The 25,438-nt window shown below is 36.0% G+C and overlaps 1 protein-coding gene across 4 annotated transcripts in view; it reads left to right on the top strand.

The window, feature by feature from the left end:
• DIAPH3 (diaphanous related formin 3) overlaps nt 1–25,438 on the top strand; it is a 202,019-nt gene that overhangs the window by 124,351 nt on the left and 52,230 nt on the right. For 3 of the 4 annotated variants that reach the window (XM_032680968.1, XM_032680966.1, XM_032680965.1), the window contains 4 exons: nt 1,696–1,860; nt 5,739–5,874; nt 20,798–20,893; nt 21,322–21,381. In XM_032680968.1, coding sequence (XP_032536859.1) covers nt 1,696–1,860; nt 5,739–5,874; nt 20,798–20,893; nt 21,322–21,381 — 457 coding nt within the window. The remainder of the gene's footprint in view (nt 1–1,695; nt 1,861–5,738; nt 5,875–20,797; nt 20,894–21,321; nt 21,382–25,438) is intronic. The other variant, XM_032680967.1, reaches the window with a different exon arrangement.

Below are 25,438 nucleotides of genomic sequence, written 5' to 3'. Positions count from 1 at the left end.
TAGCATCAGCACTCTTTGAGCTGTTGCTAGCTAGTCAGCACAGGCAGTCTGAAGCTCCTTACAAGCTGCATCTTGTGGAGTCAGTAGAAGCATGGAAAGAAGCTTGTGCTGGCAAAAGAGCCTTGTCGGAGAAAGTCTGAGATTAAATGGTTGAGGAGTGATGGAAGATGTATCTTCTTTAATCATTTAAATCTTGACTTTAGTTAGTCCTTTTTTACAAGACTGTTGTAATGGAGGCTGTTGTGCCCTTACAGACCCAGCTAATAGCCATCATAGTGACCAATTAGAATGTTGTGAAAGTGCATTATTTCTCCTTTCCTGCATGTACATGAGAACGTTATTGTGTGACTTTCTGGCATGGATTCTAAATCACAAAAAATCCCCCATGAACTTCTTACTTAATATTTTAAAAGCAACCTTAACAAACCAGAAAGATATTTAATAGTGAAATTCAAATGGGATTCAGCCTCTAAACAAAGCTGAGAGAGGAGTACATTGCAAAAAAACTCAAGAGTGAAACAGTTACCACCCAGCAGTAAATTGTTACTGTGTACCGGTCACTTGTGGGGTTCCCCAGGGCCCAATAATGGGGCCAGTACAGTTCAATATCTTTAGTGATGATATGAACAAGGGGATCAAGTGCATCCTCAGTCAAATTGCAGGCGACACCAAATTGGGTGGGAGTGTTGATCTGCTGTTGATCTGGAGGGGCAGGAAGGTTCTGCAGAGGGATCTGATCAGGCTGGATCAATGGGCTGAGGCCAATGGTATGAGGTTCAGTAAGATGAAGTGCCAGGTCCTGTACTATTCTATTGGTGTAGATTTTAATGCACTTGATTAAAAATCCTGTGCTTCATAAAGTAAAGTGACCATAGTGCCTTTAATCTGTAGTAGAAAGTGTACAAATAAAGTAAATTCTCTTTTGCAATAGTTGAGGAGGGCAATTGAGAGTAAAGGTAAAATTGCCATTTATTGTCTTTTGTAGTCTTTAATGGAACATAAATATTTGTTTAGCTACCATTCCATTAAAGTAAACACTTCATGAAGTTGTCCTACATAGGGAAATGACTATATAGAACATTTAATCTTTGAGCTTCTTTGGCAAACTACATTATCAGATGTCCTGAATAAACACAGCTTTTTTATTTAACTTGTGCAGTGTTTTGATGCTATTTATAAATTGTCTATCTTTTGTAGATGTAGTTTTATTATTTTCACCTCTAATTTAATTATGTTGTATTGACGTTGCAAATAGCCTTGGAAAAAGCGTAAATATCTGATACAGCCATCAGGAACAGAAATAAATGCATTGTTGTTAGGATGAAGTTCTTTATCTTTCATGGTTTTTACTGCTAATACTGTTTATCAATATTTCTATTTTTACTCTAATTTTAGTAGGAACTATACTATTTCTTGATAAAGCATTCAGGTTAATTATTGGTATCTGTACCTAAATTCCATGTAAATTGAAATTTATATACCTAAGTGGTTGAGATATTTTGGTGTAAGTCCTTGATTATTCATAAGCCTAATATACACAGTAAATACTAGAAAGCATATATGACATGGAAGGAATTCTTTTGGTCTTCATTTGATGAAATAAAAAATGTGTATGACATACAAATCAACGTTAAGTAAAAACCATGTGTTTGACTGGATTCACTGAGTATTCTTGCAGCCTTAACAGCAGTGTACAGCTTTCTAGTTCATGCCAAAGAAGATTTTCAGAAACTTTCACGGATGCATGAGAACATGGAAAAACTCTATCAGAACGTGATGAGATATTATGCCATTGATCCGAAGAAAGTTTCCGTGGAGGAGTTTTTAACAGACTTAAACAACTTCAGGACCATGTTCATGGTACAATATGTTTATTTTATGCCTAATCTTTCTTAGAAGTTATTTCTTGTAACCTTATGTAGTTGTATATGAATTTGGATAATAAGTAGTTTGTGTCACATCTGGCTACTTATGATTACATACCTTAACTTACTGACTACACTCCTGCAGGAATGTTATATGAGCATGAGTTTTGTGACAAAATCCGGAGGAGTGATCCAATGAATGCCTATTGATCTGTAGAAAGATTGACTTAGTCATTTTACCACCTACTCCTCATGGCAGGCTGATGCTTATCATTACAACACAATTTAAGTTGCTTTCATGTTTCCCTGCCTTTTTTAGTTTTACTTGGTTGGTTGAGTTTTTTAAGGATTTCAGACATGTCTGAAGATATAGACAGGGAAAATTACTTCTTTCATAAATACTGAGAAACAGTTTGAAATTCATATGTCCATTTATTTTGAGGACCGGACTTAAACTGGAACCCATATTTAGCAAACATTTGGAGCATGTAAAGATTACTAAGTCTCTTCTGCTTCAGAGTTTAGCAACTAAAAACCTAGAGAGCACAATCTTCAATGATAAAAAATTTTTCTTGACAAATTACATATGCCAGATTTTTCAACAGGGGCATTGATTATGTTTTCCTAACTTGATCAATGCCTGATATGAAGCTCAATAGTCTGATTTCAAAATTACTAAATATTACAAAATAGTTATATTGCTTTAACTTGTGATGTTTAAACCACACCTTCCATGTAAATATTGTAGAATAAGAATTTTAACTGCTTAGGTTCATGCTGAGATGGAGGCTCTAAGAGAGTGGTTGTGCTTTACAGTAATTTTCCCATATTTCTTCTCTGTGTCTGTAAAATACCACTGATATTAACCTCTGCTTCACAGCAGTGCTATAAAGATAGATTAATTAGGGCTTCAAAACGGTTAGGCATTATTTATGAGCATGATAGAAGAAACCTTGAGGAAAATTAATAATTCTGTCTTGCAGTTTGAAGGGTATATGAAAAAGATGTGTAGATAAGGCATGCTAGCACTTATCATTCAATGACACTAAACAAAATATTGAGTAGCTGCTCAGTTTTGAGACTTTCCAGAAAAGATTTTTGAGATGCCTAACATGAGACACCTGAAGTCTGATTTTCAGGATTGTTTAGTATTGGTCTTGGTTACTGACAGAAGCTAAAAGTGGTTGTTATCCTAGAAAATTTAGTTCAAAAGACTTGCAAATTTAGTACTGAAAAATCATTGATTTATTAAAAAGTCCAAAACTAAAAGGCCACTTATCACCAGTAGGTGTGGGAAACTGAAGTTCAGTCATCCTTGTTGTTATACAAAGTTGATGATTTACATAAAGTATTCACTTACTTATAATTCTTTTTTTTTATTCATAATTAATGAAAATATTTAAAGTTTTTAAAAAGCATGTATAAATCTGAAGCCATAGACTTGAGTTTCTTAGCTAACTTTGGACTGCAGTTTGTACTTCAGTGTTATTTGGCAGTTCTCTGAGCACCAAATCGAGAATACAGTTAGTTGGCCAGATCCAAAAAAAGAGGTGAAGCATTTTACCTTCGGTGCTTTAACTTCTGAAGCTAAATTCCTGGTACTGTCAGGTAGGTGTCAGACATCTCTGTTAACCTCCTAGGTATCAGACATCTCTGTTAACCTCCCTCTATGCTTTCACAGCATCACAGGGACTGCTAACTAGCTCATCCCTTTCCTTGGAAGGATAGCTTTCAAGATGAAGCAATTGTTTGTCTAATGCTTAGAATTTTCCTGCAGTTGTAGGAAAGGGAGTGAAGAGGCCTTGAGCCAACAACTCTTCTGTCCAAGACAGTATACTAATCATAAGACTGTAGAAACCCCTTGCTCCTATTGACACTAGGTTGCTCTGCAGCAAAAACATGACTTCAAGAACCAGAAGAGGAGCAACCAAGTAAGAGTTTGTTCCCTAAACTCTATTTTTCTTTCATATGATGCAAATACTTAAACAAAAATTAGAGACAACACTAGAAAGCACATGAGAGAACCCAAGAATTCTGCCATCTCACAAAATCCAGGCCTTAGTATGCCACATATTTTGTGTTGAAAACACATAGAACTTGTAGGATAGGATTTGGCTCTAGGGCATAGACCTCGAAACATTGGCATCTGCATGTGAGTTTGAGTGTCTAATATTGTGTTCTAGTCCAGGGAGATGCATACTTAATACAGTTAGTGAAATTTGAAGAGCTGGCTACCTGATGTCTCAAAGGAGAACTAAAACCAGAAGTACCTAGTACCCTGGAGAGGTATCTTAAATGGTACCCAAGACATCATCAGCCTGAAATTTTAAGCTGTGACGTAGAATTTGTGGAAGATCACTGTCCTGGTAGAGAAAGGCTGGAGGCGAGGTGTGATGCACCAAAGCTTCCAATTTGCACTGAATATGAAGGTGTGAGCTACAAAATCAAGCCTACTTGATCAGTGTGATTGTAAAGAAGAGATACCTACATTTGAATGACTGCAGTCTGAGGCTGAGTCATACTGGTATTAATTTTGAGGAAAAAGTAGATGCAAAGTAGAAATTTCTTTGGCCACTCTGCCAGGAAAGTGTGTAATTTCTCCCAGTATTTACTTGTGCTCAAGACCCATTTGAGTTTTACCCAGTAGTTTATTCTACAGAATACCTAGTCTGAAAATTGGCAAAGAATTTGTTAAAAATAATTCAATCAAGAATTTTAGCATTTTGTAGTAGGCTTCTTACCTTCTCTCCCTATATCAAGAAATTTTACAGAGATTACTTTGGAGAAGACTGTGTGAAAGTACAGTTTTGCTTTGTGTAAAAAACTCCATTTCATTGTCATTTTTTTCATGATGGGAAGTTTATTCTCCTTCAGTTATCCAAGATAAGTATTTCTTCACAAGTTCTATTTGATATTTTTCTTTCCCCTTCTTATGGTCACTATCTATTACAGTGATGCTACAATGCCCCTGGAAATACTGCTGTAAATCCACATTCATCTTTTCTGTATAATAATCTTCAGTCCATTCTCTAGTATTTTTTTTCTGAGTGCAGTGTGGACATTTTCCTGCTAAAAACAACATATGAGATATTAATTATCCCTGCAAACATGCAGCGTGTGCCTCAGACCTTGTGAAGATGCTAGCCATTTTGTAGGTGGGGCCGCTGATATATTGTGGAAGACGGGTTTCTGTGTAACTGCGTTCTGAAAAAAGAAACTTTCTACAATGAGAATAGGTGCACTTTACATATAATGCAAATGTAAATTCTTAGAGCACTGAGAATTTACCAATGTACATAGCTAACACTAAAAGAATGAAAAAATAATCCAAAAATACTTTTATTAAAAATGTATTCAATGTGACACAGTTCTTTTGCTTAATGTCTGAATATGCAAAATTATGATTTAAAAACTTTGAAACTCATAGTTCTCTTTTGGCTTCATTGGAAGTTTTGGAGTCTTTATTTATAATTCAAAATAAACAATATTGCATGGATATTATCCAGAAGACAAGAATTTTTAAACCCAGTGAATTAATGCATATGTAGATAAGAATAAGAAAAATGCAACACTGTCACCCAGACAGCCTTGTTTGCCTTGCTCTAGTGGCTGCATGGGAAAGAATAAGATGTGTTTCTTGCTGAATGTATAATCCTTATTTGGGGGCAATTAGTGTGCTTTTAATATATTTATTCTGAAATTCCTTACTCTTCTGAATAAAATGCACTAAACATGGAATGTAAAATATTTATTTGGTTTGATAAATTAAGATTAGTTAGGAGATGAGATTTGAAAGCTTTTTTCTTTAAGGTTCAGCTTTGTTTTTGCTAAGACTTCAGTTTTCATGGAACTCTATATTACTTTTTTTCATAGCAAGCAGTAAAAGAAAATATGAGAAGAAGGGAAGCAGAAGAAAAACAGAGACGTGCTAAAATAGCTAAGGAGAAGGCAGAAAAAGAAAAACAAGAGAGGCAACAAAAGAAAAAGCGCTTGTTAGAAATGAAAACAGGTAAGTGATGTAGAAAATACATTTTACCAAGCATTTTACTGGAAATAAATCTGCTATTTTTTCATTATTTGAATGTGTTATGAGAAAAAACAGAATAGATTTTTCACTGGTTAAAGTTTTCAGCAAAAAGTTCTTAGATTTTATATTGTTAATGAGCTTTCCTAATTGCCAGTTTTTCTCAATTTATTTTATAATGCTGCCTTTTATTTTTCCGTTGGAATATATTGAACCTTGTGTGACTAAGTGTAAGTTCAGTTATGCTCAGAATCCTTTTTTACCTGAGAAAAGACATTTTCAAAATCACAAAGCCATTTTCTTTAACTAAGGTTGCATACACGTTTTTGTTCATTTATGAGAATAAACCCTTCCTAAAGTACTTTGTATTTTTCTTTGAGTATGTCAATTGTTGTTTCAACAGGTCCCTATTGAAACACCTCAAAAAACTCCTCAGTCATGCATTTTTAAAGTTACTCATGCTATATTTTGTATTTTAAGAGATGGCAGATACTGTGAGAACTCTGTTACTAAAAAAGATGCCTGATGATCCTCTATACTTCTGTATTTTATCCTATACTGAGCTTCTGTAATCCTTCAGAATGATACATGTCTTACTGTATAAATTACCATGAGCTACTCTTTTTTTTTCTGAGCAGATCTTGTTAAACAGTTCCCTACTCAAACCCTGGCTGGCACCTTTGGCATAAATGATTATCTGTCTCTTCCACTTTTCACTAATAACCAGAGTAGGTCTGTTTAGTTTCAGAGATGTTTCAGACCAAAAGTCTTTTTTTGTAAGACTATCCATATCTTGAGGTGTGAGACTAGAACTTTTTCTTAAGGTGGGAAATCAGGCAACTGCTCTCTGAACACAGAATTTCTGATTCTTTAGAAGTACAATTCAAGACCCAATCAGAAGACCACCAGTGACAGTCTTTTCAAAGCTAACAGAAGACAGAGGATGTCTACAGAAGACTAGGAAAGGGTAAAACTGGTATCTGCATTCATGCACAGTTGGCAGTGTTGCAAAAGAGATTTCTCTCAGACATGTTGTATGTATGACTGATAGCACTTTGGGTGGAAAATTGATAGTCTTTCAGTGAAAGTTAAAGCTACCCTCAAGTCCTGTTCTTCATAATGTGATGTTCAGGCTTTCCAGAATACAGGTGCCAGCGTTAAACACTGCATCATATACTTGCATGTATACGTAGGCTTCTGGTAGTGAACCTTACCACTTCAGCTAATGTACCAGGGAGCACACAAGCCATCCTGTCTTTAAGTAGCTTGGGTTTTTTATTAAATCATATAAGTGTACATGTTCTAGGTTCATGAGGATTCCTAAAATCACAAACACTGAGAAATGAAGTGTATGAGCAAAGCAACTTTATTGTATTACTCACAATGGCAATTAATACACACCGACTCCTGGATTTCTGAAAAGCCGCTGAGCAGGAGGAGATGGAATGTGGTGCTCGGCGGGAGGGGCAGGCAGGCCATGCACCTTCAGGATGTCCCCTGGATCAAAATCATGTCCATCTCACCCGTCCAACCTAGAACCTTCTCTTATATCCCCCTCACAGGAGTGGAATTTTCCAATTGTGACATTGGCTCATGTGTGGCCAGCGTGCAAACCGAGTCCACAATGGCTTATGACACCAACTCCGTGCCAACAACATCATCCCAAACCTGTTTTGTTAACCACTGGTCTCATGTGCAACACAGACATTTAACCTGTCCTAGATTTTGCTTCATTCTTGAAGTTCTTTTATTTGGGTTTCTTCATCTTTTATCTGTTTTAGAAGCTATTTGAAGAGCAGGGATTTGTTGCCAATGGTGCGACCTTTTGCTGCACAAGGCGGAGGAAACTGGGATTCATTTCTTTGCATAAAAGTGACCTACATAATACTGCAAAAGTTTTTTAGTGATCTGGGGGGTATTGCTGACTTTTTTTGCATTTACAAAAACTTAATATAGAATCACAGAATGTTAAGGGGTTGGAATGGACCTTAGGGATCATCTAGTTCCAACTACCCTACCACTGTCAGGGAAACCCCCAACTTAAGGAAATATGTAACAAAATATAAATTTTATTAAAATATGCACAATGTGTGACTTGCATATTATAAGTTGCATATACCGTGTTAGGACTGTGTTAAACCAGGTGTGACTGACATTACAAATATCGTATTAACCCAAAGAGAAAATGGATCTGGATTTAAGATATCTCCTGAGTTTGAGCTTAAACTAATTTCTTCAGGTTGAAAACAATGATTTCATTAGTAGTAACTGACTTTTACTTCAAATATGAGGTGGTCCTACAATATACTGGCCTTCTCACAAATGACAGTAGTCTTTCTTAACCTATGTTGTGCCTTTGATACATAGGTTGACAACTGAGTCATCTAGATCATAGCTTGTGCTCTATCATCCATACCTCTGCATCAGGCTGCCTTTGAAATACTGTTACACCGAGTTTGGCATTGATATAATCATTTTCTAAAACTAGATAAAGATGTGTACTTTGTGATAAGTCTTCATAAAGTTTTAAGTTCAATTCTTTTATATTTAAGATATAATATATCTCAAAATATATCAAAATTTTGTAGTTTGTCAAATGCGTAGTTTTTTATGAATATGCAGTACGTCATGTTTTAGAAAAACCTTAACGTTTTACAGTATAAATTAGGACTTCTGCTGATAAGACCATAGATTTTTGCTATTATATGAAATCATTTTACTTGCTCTCTTGCAAATTTTTTTTGAGATTTGAACCTGAAACTGATGTCAGATTTACATACCTCTAAATTGTAGTTTGCTAAAATCCTCTATCTCTACTTTACATTTAGCAACACTTACATGTCCTAATGATCACAGCTCAAATAGTTCACTGATAAAAAAAGCTGTGTCTTTAGTTGACATAGTAAAAATATCAGCTTCATATTTTCCTTTCACCTCCATCCTAACTTAAAAAGTATGTGGAATCAGTAAACATTTTGACTAAGTAGTGAATGATACTTGGTATTTTGAAATTTATGGTAATAAAACCTGTCCTCTAAATATTCTCCAGATTGCAAAATGATATTCATCATGAGATGCTTTGTCAGTAAGATTGCTTTACTTGCTTTTGTGAATCCAGATCAAACGATCACACACTGTCCTTCTAAAGGTAAATAGCCAGCGGAAGGGGATCTTTATGTAAATGCCACTTGTCTGCATACTATTAACATTCAGATGCATACTTTCTTGTGCTTAGTAAAAAGCACACCAATCAATTATTTTGATCTTATCACAATGTAGACAATTCTATAACTGCGATAATACCAGCTAAATTTATTGTAGTATAATTGAGAACTCCATCATTGTGGCATCTTCATTGTGTCTTACTTTGAATACTATTTAAGTAAGCCACTTTTATCAGTGGTTATTTACAAAGACTGCCCTTTTCTTATGCAAAAACACTTAAGTAATACCAAAATGAAACATCTGATTTCCAATGTAGACTATTCCTTTGTTTTCAGTTGTGTTATTCAGTTTCACTTTTATCACAACCACCTGGTTTTAAATACATCTTTTAGTTTATTTAAACAGTTATGACCTTATTTGCAGTCAATTTTGCAGCATTTATTTTTGCAGAGGTTTTATATTGTTTATCTGGTTTTGGAAAAAAACCCCACATTCATGTCTCACAAAGTTGCCAAGTGTGTTTTCAGTTTTGATTCTTCAGATATTTACTATTTTATTACTATCTGCTGCATTGTGCAATATGAATATTTTCATTAGTTCTGTAGAGTTCTGCAAAACAAAAGGACACCAGTACTGACAGTTTAAGCAAAGAAAATAGTAAATGTAATTAGGTAATTAAAGTTCAGATTCCAGCAGATAAAATGCTTGCCTTTGAAATAAATTTAAAAAATCCCCAAAGCCATTTATATTAGTAAGTACCCCCAAAGACCCTACTTTCCCTGCTTAGCTCAAGTTCTTAAGGCCTCTGTTTTATTAATTTCTTCTCACTGGGATAGGAGATTCACTGCTTGTCAATAATATTCCTTTAGTCTAAGGCGAGTGAAGGACTGCAAATGACGCAGGTTATAAAAATGTGCTCATGTTCCATTGCAACTGAGATGACATCATTAGTTTCTAACAAACGTTTTAAAATATCTACTGGGCTAAACCACAAGTTTTGAAAAATGGTATATTGCTAGCTTTTGCACATTTAGGAATATACTTCATGCAACTAAATTTACTGTAAAGGGGACAAAAATCTGATAATGATATATATGACAAAGTATATAACATTACTATCCAACAAGCATTTTTTGTAAGGGCTGTTTTCTCTTGGGAGTTTACCCTTTTGGATTTTCAAGTGCTCCACTCATCTCAGTTCCTTCTGGGTGCTGAATACTCCTTCCTGTTGTTCCATGATTGCCTACACTTATCCTCAAATTGGACCCTTTTTACCAAGAGGGTTCCTGAGGTCACTTTCTGTTATTTGAATTTATTCTTAAGAGTCACTTTTATTATGGATCCAGTGGGAAATAACTCAGTTCTGTAATTGTGAGAAGTGTAACTTCTTCTTATTATGTTAAATTATTACAGTGGTCACAAAGAACTGTGGGGCATTACGGAGTTGCCTACTCAGTACTTACTCATGTTGATACCTAGCAGACAGTTGATAGTAAGCTCATGACAAGTTTGGGAAGTAGATCTAATTTTGCATAATATCCGTTTACATTAGGAAAAAAAAAAAAAGAAAGTCCTACATGTGAAGAAGGAAATGTGACAGGCATTGGCCACGAATACACCAAAAAGAAAATGTCACCTGATACGTCCCTAAGTATAGAGGTTATTTTTCAGCTTCAATTGTGTTGTTTTGACAGGAAAGTATAAATCTGGGTAAACTACTGAGAACAGATGTTCCCTCAAGAATAATTGTCAGATTCATAGTTGAAAATGCTACAGAGAATGATAAAATACAGGTATGTTCGACCAAAAAAACCCTGAAAAACCAATGTGTGATACATCTGCAGAAGCCACAGCAAAAGATGAGATACATCAAAACCCTATCTGTTCAGGCAAATGGATGGTTTTTGTGCAAAAAACTAGAACTGATCTGTATGTATATTAATTAAAAACTAATAGTCACAGGTCATGTTCTAAAAACGTGTCAAATGTGCTAAATTTTCTGAAACATGGAGGTTCATGCAGTTATTTGCAACCCATGGGATCAGAATGAAGCAGCTGCTACTAGTTTGTACTAAGTAGTAGCTCCAAAAGAGCAAGTTGTTTAGAAGAAATAATTATTTTCTTTCTGAAAATTTTACTTAGAAGTGGAATCTTTGGAGATAGCAGCTGAGGGGGTTTGTGAAACTGAAGTTTACACAAAGCCCTGAAAAAATAAATAGCAGCTGTATTTGGGAGAGAGAAAAAATAGTCAGAACAAACAGAACTGTTGAAAAAATTAAGGGTCAATAAAGTAATGTCTGTAGATGAAGATTCTCATAACGCTTGCCATTTATGCTGTAGCAGTAAAATTTCTAAACAAATGTGAAAACTATGCTTCAAACTTAAAATGACATTACCATGTGAAATAATTACAGTCTCTGGAGCCATCTTTGGGATTAAGAGCTCTAACATTTATAGAGGTAGTGGGTTTTGGTTTGAGTAGGCATTTCCTACTCCAAATACTAACTCACATCTCCTTCATAAGGAGGTAGACATCAGAGTCCTCTTTAAACTTTCACTCCTACTATGCGATGCTTTTATTCTCTCTTTTTTTCTGTATCATCAAAAGTTTCTTCTCTCAAGTTGCAGAGGAAGGGAGGAATAAATATCCTTACCAAAGCATCGGAGGATATGCTTTATTTTTACTTTCCTCGGTCCAAGGTTGTAAAAGAGCCAAGAACCTCCTCTGTAATTGTTGGAAAGCTAGCTGATTGGAAGGTCATGTCTCTGACTCTTCCTTCAAACTGAGTCTACTGCTGCTTCTATTTCTATGCTGTTTGCTATGACGCTTATCTTCACTCAGCAATACCTCAGTGGTTGTACAGAAGTACAGTCTTGTTACTACATACCAAAATATTCTTGCTCTGAAGCTTACTGACAAAAGTTACTTGATTTCTCTGGCAGCTTTTATCCATTGAAAGCTATTAAATGCAGCTGCAAAGTCTTTGAATTACAAACAACTGGAGACCAAGAGACCATTCTAGTAATGCCATTATATATTTATCCTGTCCTTTTTATAGATTGTTGCTATCAGCTACTAGAGCACAAAATGCAGAGCTAGGTGGACCATAGGTCTGATCTTCATGGGTATTCTTGTGCATTTATAGCTACCTAATCAGAAAGGATCTTTACTACCTGAAGCTGTCCAGAAGCTTTCCTTAGACTAAGCTCAGTCATATAATCCAGTCAGAACTTTATCACTCCACTAGTGAGAAATCATATAACTTGGAAGTTTCTTTCAGCCCCTCATTTCTGTAGTACAACTGTCAATATAAGTGATCACTGGGTGTATTTCCTGATTTATTGGCTGTTTATAAATTTGAATGGAAATAGAAATGTGCTAAATTAACTCCTTGAGAGGCACACAGTAACCAAGAGAGATGTTCACACACACACACACACACACACACACGTATTATGCTCAGCTACATATATTCTTTTAAGAAGCTGTATTCAATTAAGAATGTTACTGAAGTTGTTCTGACTGCTTTCTAAATGAAATTGTAGTTGATACGTCTCAATAATAGGTGTTTGTATTTTTTCCTTCTGTGAAACAAAACAAATGAAAATACTAGTTTTTGACTAATCTGGAAAGCAGATTGGTTGTATTTTTGTCAGTGTCATTGGTGTGCAGTTTTGGTCATCACAATATAAGAAAGATATTAGGCTGTTAGAGAGTGTCCAAAGGAGGGAAGTGAAGATGGTGAAGGGCCTTCAGGGGAAACCATATGAGGAGCAGCTGAGGTCACTTGGCCTGTTCAGCCTGGAGAAGAGAAGACTGAGGGGAGACCTCATTGCAGTCCACAACTTCCTTGTGAAGGGAAGAGGAGGGACAGGCACTGATGTCTTCTCCATGATGAGCAGTGACAGGACTTGAGGGAATAACCTGAAGTTGTGTGAGGGGAGGTTTAGGCTGGTTATTAGAAAATGGTTCTTCACCCAGAGGGTGGTTGGGTGCACTGGAACAGGCTCCCCAGGAAATGGTCACATCATCAAACCTGACAGAGTTCAAGAAGCATTTGGACAATACTCTCAGGCACATGGTGTGACTCTTGGGGATGGTCCTATGTAGGGCCAGGAGTTGGACTCCATGATTCTTGTGGGTCCCTTCCAACTCAACATATTCTGTGATTCTGTGATTGGAGTTCTGATGTGTAAAGAAAACAGGGAAATCTTTCATTAATAGTAAAATGTATTGAATGACTTCTTATGTATTTGATCATTCTTACTATCAGGTGTCCTATAAAATTTTAGCCTTAGATTAGAAGGCACAAGGTTGGTCTGTTTTATGAGTTATGAGTGATTAAATATAACTAGAAGAAACTTAGCGCTGTGCTCAATTTAGCAGGGGTTTTTTCCACTAAAAAGGCACAGCATCCCTACAGAATAGGAAAAGGGCTATAAAAAGATTGAGTCTTTGGACTGGCTTTTAAGAAACATCAGGTAATGCAATATATAATGCATTACTAGAATATCCTATATTGTTGAAGTGGTGAGAGAGTGGGTGTGTATACAGAAAATAATTTCATTTTCAGACTGTTAGCTACTGTTTCTGTGCACTTAGTGAAAAGGTAACCTCTTTATTATTGCAGCCGTTGTAGATGGGTAGCCTGTTAGAATGTTTGACCACTCTCAACAGAAAAAAACCCCATCTTACTTTTGAATGCAATTTCCTGTAATCAATTTGTGCCCATTGCCTCCTATCCTGTCTCTGGACATCCCTAAGATGGCTCAGTCATCCTTATACCCCACCCAGTCCCCCATCAGGTATTTCTATATGTGTTGCTAAGATCCCCCTGAGCCTTCTCTTTTATAGGCTGCACAGTCCCAGCTCTCTCAGTGTGTTCTCATATGAGGGCTGCTCTGATCCCCTGATCATCTTCATGGCCCTTGACTTTGCTTGGATAGGTTCGTGTCTCCCTAGTGCTGGGGAGCCCAGACCCAGCACTGCAGACATGTCTCACCAGTGCTGAGTAGAGGGGAAGGATGACCTCTCTTGACCTGCTGGCAATGCTGTTCTTTGGTTGTCCTTGCCACAGAGACACAATACTGACTCATGATCAATAAGTTGTCTACCAGAATCTCCAATTATCTTTTTTGAAGGTGCTTTCCAGCCTGTTAGCAACCACTGTATGAGGTTGCATCTCACCACTTGCAGGTCTTTTATTGGATTTAATTAGGATGCCTGTGTGCCCATTCCTCCAGTTTGTAAAGGTTCTTGTGAATGGCAGCACAACTGTTGGGTGGCTCACCCATTACTTTGAATTTTGCACTATATGCAAACTTGATTAGAGTGCACTCTATTCCATCATTCAGGTCACAAAGGAAGATGTAACAACTATTATTCCCTGTTTAAAGTCCTGGGATGCATCACTTCAAAGCCTTGGCATTCTGTTTATTCTTCTATAGCTCCAGTTTATATCATGAAAACTTTTTTGTGATCTCTCTTAGAAATGCTTGCTCTGGCAGTCTTTTACTGGATCTGACATCAATATAAATGAACCTGAATAATCTCTGTGGAAAGTGAGGTTATAGTGACTTTCTTCCATTGTCACAGAAAGAATGGTGTTTATAAACTCACGGTGAACACCAGAAATGTATACATTTTTATTAAAAAGCTCAATATTAAGATGATTTCACTCTTGGTCCCATTACTTAAATGGGAAATTATGATTCAACTGAGATGCAGAAATTGGTATCTTGCATCACTGAAGTATGTTTGTATCTCTGTGATACAGAACCACCTGTTACCACAGCTTACCTTTTGCTTTCTGTGGTGTGAGCTATCTTACAGAAGTTAAATTGATGTAGGTACCAACCTTAATTTCAACAGCTGATTTGAAAGGGACAGCTGTCTTTCATAATTCACAAAGAATGGAGTTTTAGTTTGTATTTCACTTCTTTTAAGCTGTGTGGAGGTTGGTGCACTCTTTCATTCACACGCTTGGAGTCAAGGTTTACCTATTTATGTACCCTAAAAGCACTTTATGGCAGCCCAACAATGGACCAATTTATCAAGAGCGAACAAGATGACATGAAACCCACTCTTCCCAGCTAGATTTATGGGGTGCTCAGTCATTAGGGGAAATCCTACCTTTTTATAGTACATTTGCCTAGAGCTCTGAAGCAGTGTCAAAGGCCTTCTACTTTGTTTTGGGCATAAGTAAGAAATGTAACTCTTCTGATACTGAACTAAATTGTTTATGTGAAATGAGAGGTATGTACATGTGTTTTACTTCTGGAAAGGGCTGTTATGTGTCTCTCGCTTGAAGTCACTGCAAATAGTGATATTTTTAGCTGAAATTGGATTTAATACTTTTAAATCTGAGAGGAGCTGTCTTTTCATCCAGTCCATCCACAGCAGACTTGACAGCTGTTTCTGCTTTGTACCTGTACATTGGAATTTTTGTTTTCCTTGCTGTAATGTAACAAGGTTCTTCCAAAATTTGATCAGTGTCAGAGGAACCTCTGTGTTCTGAATCATGGCTCTAGTTCATGCACTGTTATTGACAGTCAAACTGACAGTCATGTATTCTTGTCAGTGAAAATTATCTGATTGGTGCTATGGCTTTTACCAGAAAAACTTCAAAGCCTTTGAATAACTTCAGGTTGAAGTCTATATATCCTGTGCATTTTCTGAACAAAGTTACCCTTAACACCCACCCACAATTTCTTTGTAAAATTGTATCTGAATTTCATTGGAGTGAAGAGTCTGAGTTTAGGTGGTCATTGCTGAACATTTTGAAACATTAAGATTGCTTTGTATTTTCATGTTTACAATGTAAAAGCCTTCAGAAAGTATCCTGCCCTGTTCATATGTAAGGCTGCAAGGTCTAGAAGTTGTTACATGTCTGCACTATGAATACTTCACAAAATCTGGCTGCCTTAGACTCTGAGTGAAAAGATGAAACCACATCCAAAACATTGGAGCTCACTACTGCATTGAGGACTTGAATTATCTTCCTCTCTGTGATCTGCTGCTCTGCTTCCTAAAGCTTAACCCATTCAACATTACAGCATGGTTAATGTGACACTGTTTAGAGAATGGTCCTTCAGTTTTTACTCAGATGGAGATCTTCTATCTTCAGCTGAGCATTGCTTTGTAGGCTGTACTAATTGAAATCTGTCCTTATACAAACAAACATAAAAGACTTCCATGATGTCTTGAAAGTAAAGATACAATATTAAAAAAGTAAAAGATATATCTTTCTTTTTTTCCTTCCTTGTGTGAATAATAGTCTGGAAAAATCTCTACTATCATTTTCCCAAGCTTGGTGCCAATCATGTGCCTCTGAAATTTTTGTACATTAATGCACAAGATATGATGTAACTAAACCTGGGAGAAGGCTGCGAAGGGCTTACATTTCACTTCAGTATACTGGATACAGTATATCCAACCTGAATGTTGTCCTGAGCTGAAGAGGGGAAAAAAAGTAGTTTATATTCTAGCAAACAAGAATAAAAAAGTACTAATTCTGTTACTTGCTGAATTGAGAGATCAGGACTTAAATCTTCAGACAAGGAAAACAAATCCAATAGCTTCAGCACTCCAAGTTTGTTATTAAATTACATAAAAACTTGAGTGCTGCCACACAGTTACATCAAAAATGATACAAAGATAATTAAAGTCTTTGCTACTCCGAATGACTTCAGGAGTAGCCCTTGGGGTTTCGCAACTTTTTCCTTTTGTTACAACTATGAAATCTGTAAGGTCTCTTTTTAATTTGTCCAAATTGTGCAGTTTTATTTTCAGATGAGTCTCTTCGTCTGAGATGATCCTTTTCATTACCATGTAACAAAAAGCTGTATGTAATTGCAATGCCAGAAATAGAGGCTGGTGGAAGATAATAGTCAAAGTTCTTGTAGATAAATCTCTTAAGTGTACAGATTGAGTAGGCAACATCAACAGAAACCATGCTAAAGAATCCCTGGTTTGGTTTTTCTGAAACGCCTCAGTATTTTCTTTTGTGAGAGGAATAGCTGAATAAAGCTTTGATTCTGTGAAAGAGGAAATAGACATATTATTTTAAGTTTTTCTCCTAGTAAAGTGAATTTTTGGAGTCCTAGTGTTGTGTGATGCTTTAGTTTATATTGGACGGGTTCAGGGAAACTGTAAAAATGAAAAATTTTTCATTCAAAATTATCTTGTTGCAGCACTCTTTTTTTTTTTTTTAAATCATATTGCTAATGATATTTGTGATTCTATCATGTCAGTGGACTACTGCTCCTGGAATTATGGTATATATAATTTGTTTCTTAAGAAGTACATGAAATGCAGGTGTCATTACTAACTGCAATATCTGCTGCTATCATTATAAGACATTATAGTTGTACATGTAAAGCTTATGATACTCAAGGCACAAGAGGAGAAGGGTCTTTAATATTCTTAACATTTTTCAAGACATAATTATGAAATTAGGTAGTTTATATCTGACTTGGCACTGAAATGTCAAGGGCAAAACTTACCATCTACTTTGGGAAGTTTACTTCTCCCTTAGATGGTATTTAAAAGACAGTTGTATGGGGTTTAATTAGGTATGATATTAAAAAGTATTTAAATCTCCCATTCTGCAATTGAAGGAAAAGAGATCATTTAAATCATAAAAGGGTATATTTCCTCAAAGGAATTACTGTTGGCTATGTAGCTATCTGCAAGACAACTAGAATTACTAGTTCTATGATGTCAAAAGATTGATACACTTGACTAATTAGGAAGCCAGTTGGGACTGGTGACAACAGCCTGCAGCAGCTTGTGAAAGCTGATTTGAAGGTCCCATAGGAAGTGTCAATATCGAACAATATTTGTGACTCTTATGCTATCACTGTAACAATGTTGTATGCAGCTTTTCCATGGCAATTTAAAAGATTTCTAAAATATTCGCGGTAGACTTTAATTTCTTAATCTTCTTATCATATAAACTGGGACAATATTATAGTGTGGGTACTAGTAGCTAACTGCATAACTTGATAGAAAGTGTCAAAATCAGATGCTGATGCAGGCATGAAAAAAGAAGGCTACTGAAGTTGTAGCAGTTTGAAAAACAGGCTTTCTACATGTTTTGGGTACAAAGTGTATTAACTATGAATGCTTTTATTTGCAGTGGTTAGCTTTTTTCAATACATCCATGTATACAGGAAAACTACCAGAGTTTTTTAATTCAAGTTTCAATCTACTCATTTTTTCTTTTGTGAACTATTTTGCATGTCAATGGAAGCACTAGTCTATAATCCACTTTGTGACTACAGTATATTTCAGATAAGTATGAAAACCAGATAGTACCCATAAATGTTACAGCTATGCTACAAGAAGTTGTGGGTTTGCAATATTTCTCTTCCATTATTTTAAATTTTTTTTTTTTTATTTCATGAGCCTTTTTACAGTATAGCAGATTATGCACCAGGATTTCTTTTTCTACTGGAGATAGTTAAGTTTTTAAAACAACTGTGAAATCCATAGTAGTCTTGGACAGTCTTGAAAGGAAAGAGATGGCATACTGAAATAGGATTGAAAATTTTCTCCTGTTATTCCTCCTTCCTAAAACAAAGCTTGGGAACTCTTTTCCATAAACATTAATGGTATCATTTTGGAGACTGTGATATATTCAATCTTTTTTGAATTGCTATAACCCAAAATACTTATAAGCTTTCCTCCAGCATTCGTGTACCTTAATGTAACTAACGGCTTGGTCTCAAAATTTTGTCCAACATCGCTTTGGTTTGAAACTATTCACTGAGTGTTTTCATTCCAGACATTAGTGTTTTAGAGAATTGCATGACATCAGATGGAAAAAGGAAAGTTAAAAAAAGAAACAGAAAAATCCCCAACAAACCAACAAGAAAAAAACCGCCACAATGAAAACCCCACCCCAAACAAACAAATAGGAAGCTGAAGGCAGTCTGAGTGATATTTTTTTTTTTTGGTAAGGTGCATTCCAAACTATACCAATAGCTGTGATAGTCCATTAGTCATAAGAGGGCAAACTTCAACTTAATAAAGCATGTTATACCAAACATAAAGCAGAAGGAAAAAAACCCAAACTATATTTCAGCCTTCATGTTTATTCTATACCTGCCAGATATATAAATGTTAGGGAAAATTATGAAATATATGCTCTTTTTCACTTTTCTTTTCGTGTATGGCTCTTTTGTGTAAGGTTGAAAACTAGTCTGGTAGTACAGAATATAAAGAAAAGAGAAGAACTAAGGGTTACTGTTCTCTGGGTAAAAAACTGGCTGGATGCCTGAGCCCAAAGAGTGGTGGTGAATAGAGTTACATCCATTTGCAGGCTGGGCACTAGTGGTGTTCCCAGGGCTCAGTGTTGGGGCCAGTACTGTTTGTTATCTTTATCAGTGAATGGTCTGGATGAAGGAATCGAGTACACCCTCAGTCAGTTTGCAGATTACACCAAGTTGGGCGACAGTGTTGATCTACTGGACGGTAGGAATGCTCTGCAGAGGGATCTGGGCAGGCTGGATCAATGGGCTGGGGCCAGTTGTATGAGGTTCAATAAGGCCAAGTACCAGATCCTGCACTTTGGTCACAACAACCCCCTGCAGTGCTACAGGCTGGGGGCAGAGTGGCTGCAATGCTGCCTGTCGGAAAAGGACACGAGAGTGCTGATCAACAGCCAGATGAACATGAACCAGCAGTATTGCCCAAGTGACCAAGAAGGCCAGTGGTTTATATCAGAAATAATGTGACTGGCAGGACTAGGAAAGTGATTGTCCCTCTCTACTCAGCATTTTGTTGTATATACTAGGTAGTTTGGATCCTGATTTGCATAATTCACTATTAGCAATAACTGCAGAATCATGTGATGTGGCCAACTCCTTGACTTAGGGAGTTTTACCCAGTGGGGCATAATGAGATTTCTATTATGTAATTCTTTATTCCTCTATGGAGATTTTTCATCATATAGTCAATCCCTGGAGTTCTGTTCTTTGTCCTCCCATGCATACATACACCAGGGTAACAAGTTCAAAAAGCTAACATTTTCTGATGTGTTTATTTGAGGAAATAAAAAGAGGGTGTTTAATGCTTGCATTTGGTTACCATCTCACAATAATATTCATAATTCTTTTGGGAATTATTATAGATGTGTGTATTATTACACATGATACTTGTGTAATTTGATGAGTAGAATTTTCCTGAACTACATCAATTATTTAATATGAGCCAGAGGTTATTAAATGTGAGCAGAAAATGGCTTTTGATTAAAGCTACCTATGGATATCACTGTATACTATCCAGTCCAATATTGTTCACTCAGCTTCCTGCTGAGAAACAATTTCAACTCTTTATAACAATAACTGAAATGATCTTTTGTCTAATGTAGCAAATCATTTAAGGGACAACCCTTGAAAGCTAACATCAGACTGATTATTTGCAGTTGTATAAAGTCAGTGAAATGAAAATATGAGTGAAATGACATTTCACTTAAAACTATACTTGACTCAGTATAGAGAAAGAAGAATGTGAAATGAATGGAATAAAATTTGGCGTAGTTCAATCTATAGAAGATCAAATCTGTTGTGATTAATTGCAAGAGAGCAATTTGTCAATATTAAAACACTAGTTGAAGTTTGAAATAAAGATTTTCTATAATACCATTGCTACCTGTTCTTATTGCTTTTTATTGTTATTACTCTTTATGCTTCGATATTGCTATGGTAACCCAGAGGGTTCCTTCTCTCTCCATTACAGAAGGTGAGGAGACTGGAGTGATGGATAGCCTGTTGGAGGCCTTGCAATCAGGTGCAGCTTTTCGAGACCGAAGGAAAAGGACACCGAGGTCTAAAGGTGAATAGTCTATCTTAGATTTTATTTTCCAGAGAAACTTAAAAGCACTATGGGTCCAGTGCTCTAGAATTTAAATACTGTCGAGTTTAATTCGTTCTTGCAAAGCCAGTTTTCAGGGATGTTTCAGGGATGTTACTGTTGCTGGTGTCAGTAACACTGGAAATGAATGTAGTGAACTTATTAACCTGATCATTGTGACAAGACTTTTCAGTACAGCCACATGTACTTTAGCTTTTTAGGGTTTATAGTTGTATGGGGGAATTAAAAGTTGTCTTGTTCCATAAGTGAGTCAAATTATTTCTCTGGTATATAACTGTCATTTATTCCTAGAAATACCTGACTTCTAATTGGTTCTGCTTAGTAATGATGCAATATTCCAGTAGCTTTCAAAGAGGTGTTTTATTTCCATTGTTTCCTTGCTTTTGCAGACATACCACAAAATCTCAGCCCAACCACACAACGGCCTGTTCTGAAAGCTTGTAACCATGGTAATGAACCAGACTCTTGAATTGCATGCACTTCTTAGCTTAGTTTATGTAGTTGATCTGTGCTTTCAAGACTGCTCTGGGTTTTTTTCAGTTTTGTACATTAATGGAGTACTTAACCATATTGGAACTTGCTTATTAAAAATCGTCTGAATATTACATACTGAAACTATACTTACTGTTTGCTTTGCAAAGCTCTTCTATCTTTTGTGGGGGATTTATTTATTTAAAATTTGATTATGTTTTTAAATGTAGTACTTTTATAATCCCTAAGAATTATGCAATAATTTTTAAGGGATTATGGAAGTGTAATAAAAAATAGAGATGACAAATATTTTAGATATTATTAAGTGTTTATAGTATACACCAAATTGGAGAACTTTTTGCATTCATTCTGTGTTTGTTTGTCTTGGTTTTCTTGATACTGTAGTTGGAGTGGTTTAAGCCATCGTTTACCAGTATAATTCGAAAGGGATGCTGTATCAACAAAATAATAGTAAATGTTTATTCTTAAGCTCCTAAACTATCTCACAATAGTCAGTAGGACTTGCTCATATGTGACAAGTTACAATGAAGGTGTGCATGCTTGTTAGCTTTGTTTGATAGATAGTCAACAGAATATTATTATATTAGCTATGTGCTTAAAGAGTCCAGAGTGACAGTTCTCAGTGGTTCATAACTAGTGGTCTCAGGGAGAAGTTTATATCTGTGGTACCTCTGTAAAGAAAAATTTCAATTTAAACTTACAGGAAAAAAAAATCTTTCTTAGTTTTTAAAGCAGAATGCATTATCCTTTGATATTTAAATGCACTGTGGATTTATAAAGCAGATACCATAAAATTGGTTATATTAATTACACCTCATGTTTGAGTGTTTATTTCTTTAAGTGTCTGTAGCAAAAAAAAACGACGAAAACCAAAAAAAACCAGGAAACTTATTAAATACAAAATTGAAGAAAACAGAGCTGGAATGACAGTTTAAAGGTAATTTAATCACTTAAAGGAATTTGATCAAAGAGGAATCAAGTATATTTGACAGGTACTTGTCTAGCACATAACATATTGACAGTTGAATAATGACTACAGAGCACATCTGTATTTGTCCTGTAAGTGTTTCTGCTTATAAGAACAATTATATTATGTATTTCTTCTTATCAACACATACCATCTAGCTAGCTGTCTGGACAGACAGTATAGTTTCCAGTTTTCAAACTAACTTCCTTTGGAAAAACATTATGGCCATATTTTGTTTCAAATTAAAAAACAAAAAACCAAAAACTAACACCACCCCCCTCCCAAGATTTTAATGCTACAAAATCTTAGTCTGACCCATAAACTGATTTGTGCATCAGATGGATATAATTTGGTGCTAAAGTCAGAAGTCCAGATATTTGATTTGGAGAGAAGAGTAAAAGTATACTTTTGGATTTTTTGGTTTTTTTACCAAAGTCAGTTTTTGCATAGAGTATTTTATCTAATTAAGACATTTTAAAATTAATTCAGATTTTCTTTCACCTGTCCTGTTAGTTCAGGAACAGGGCAGTACAACTCTGAGCTTGTTTTTAAGGAAATCATTAGTATGTTGACACTTGTCAACATATCTGTCAACATTGGCTGACACTTGTCACAATATCTATGTTACATCTTCCTGTGTTGACCCGAACAGAGGACTAAACCTGATGTAGATTATGGTGAGTTCATTTATCAAGGCCTTTCTTTTGCATTTTAATAGAAATATGTGGTCATTAATGTTACATACTGTCTGGAATGAATACTAGACCCCAAGTGTCAAAGTAAATTTTTGGATAATAATAATAATGTCAGTAATAACGTTACTGAAGTTAATGATGTGGCCAGTCAAGGCAAGAATTATAATGATAAAATTTTCTGTTTCTGAGTTGAGCAATATATGATATCAGGGGCTTTTCAGTATTATCTTCTATATCATTTTTTCTTGCACTTCATATCTGATATAGATACATATGAAATAACCTATTCTTTCTATCTACATGTGTATGATAAGTGATCGATACTATATATAATGGTTTATTACATAGACACTGTATAAGCAAGAAGTCTGCGATTTCAGCTCACTTCAGAAAAATTAGGATATGTTATTAGACAGAAATATTGACTTGGTCTTTTGTTGATTTGCTATGTTTTTCCCAACCTAGAACTTCAAATGGATGCTAAATTTTCTATCATGAAAAAAAACCACTGGCTTACTCTGAGAATAAAATATGCAGAGGTTGCTGAAAGTCCTTAAGCAGCAGCAGTTCAAGCACTTTCCTTCTTTGCTTCTGTGCTGGTTTTGGCTGTTTGGGCTAACTGGTAGCTGGTTTGGTTACTGTTTGTTCCTCTGAGACTAACAGATCCACTTATAGTAGATATACTTTACTAGTGCACACTACAGATTCATACCTAGGATTCATCATGCAGTCTAAAAGAATTACAAGCCATGACTTGAAATGTTTGTCATCTGAATTGTTCAGAGTGTAGCAATCTCTTTTGGGGAAATGCCATCAAATTCTAACTAATCTCCTCTGCTTCAAAACACAAACAAACCAAATGAATAAATTCTGACTCAGTCTTTAAAGATATTTCCCTTAAAAAGTGGACTCCAAATCAGACCCAAGCATAGATGGTGTTATAACCCCAGCAGGCAACTAAGTACCACGCAGCCAATTGCTCTATCCTCTCTGGTGGGATGGGGAGGAGAATTGGAAAAAGGTAAAACCCATGGATTGACAAAAGAACAATTTAATAATTCAAATAAGTAATAGTAATGAAAAGGAGAAGGAAGAAGAGGAATAAAACACAAGAGAAAAAAGTGATGCGCAGCACAATTGCTTACCACTGTGGACTGATGCCCAACCAGTCCCTCAGCAGAGATTAGTGGCTCCCAACCAACTCCTCCAGTTTATATGCTGAACCTGATGCCATATGGTATGGAATATCCCTTTGGCCACTTCAGGTCAGCTGTCCTGGCTATGCTCACTGCCAGCTTCTTGTGCCGCGCTCATTGGCAGAGCATGGGGACCTGAAAAGTCCTTGACTTAGAGTAAACTCTATTGAGCAACAACTGAAACATCAGTGAGTTATCAACGTTGATGCCTTAAGGTCCACCTAGTTTTTTGATTTTTCTAATTTTTATAAGCTTTATAAGTAGTTACATAGCAGAAGTAGATTTAGAAGCAGCAACCCTTATTCCCTTACCCTTAGCACAGAAGCAACATAGATTTTCAACCCTATTACCACATTCCATGCTCCCCATATCAATTCTACCCCCTGAATTCCAGTAGAAATGTTTAATCTCTCTTTAAGATAGACCTGTTCTGTTTGGAGAATGCTTGTACCTTGGCCTAAACCGCAAGAGTACAGTCAAGAACTGGGTGAATATATGCCCCCTGTACCCTGAAGAAGATGAAGATTGATGAAGAGGTGGTCTTAGAGACCCCAACCCCAATTCCCAAGGGGCGTGACTGAGGGTGGTCCAGGGCAAAAGCCACAGGGTGCGAAAACCTCGGATTGGACAAGCAGTGTTATAAATTGTAACATCTGAGACACAGGGGTGTGTGCATCTTGTAATCTTATGTCTCATAGGCACTAATTAAAACCCTTTCCTTATCTCACCTTCAAAACTAAATTGTCTCAGAGTTCTTTTCTCCCTGAATTTTCTTTCATCGTTCTTATACTCAGTGCAAGACAGAGCACTGTACAAGCTACTAGGAAGAAAATTAACTGTATCACACATGAAACCAGGACAGGAAACTAGAGATCAGTGGCTCTATGTCTTACAGTTTTCTTTAACTAAATGGACTGCTTAAGAAAAAAAGAATAACAGTAAATTTAGTGAAATGCTAGGTATTGGTGGGCCATTTTTCTCTTCATGATCTGTTGAGCTCCCCAGAAAGCTCTAGTAGTGTTCAACTGATACTTCTGATTACAGAGGGGTAGTGGTTCTCATGCTACATCCCAGGGTAGCCTATTAGGTGTGATATTTTATTTTCAGTCCTACTCTTCTTTTATTGAATAGATAGCCTCTTTCTAACATGGTATGT

The sequence above is a fragment of the Chiroxiphia lanceolata genome, chromosome 2 (genome assembly GCF_009829145.1).
Source record: "Chiroxiphia lanceolata isolate bChiLan1 chromosome 2, bChiLan1.pri, whole genome shotgun sequence".
Taxonomy (NCBI): domain Eukaryota; kingdom Metazoa; phylum Chordata; class Aves; order Passeriformes; family Pipridae; genus Chiroxiphia; species Chiroxiphia lanceolata.
This window is presented reverse-complemented; position numbering and strand designations above follow the sequence as displayed.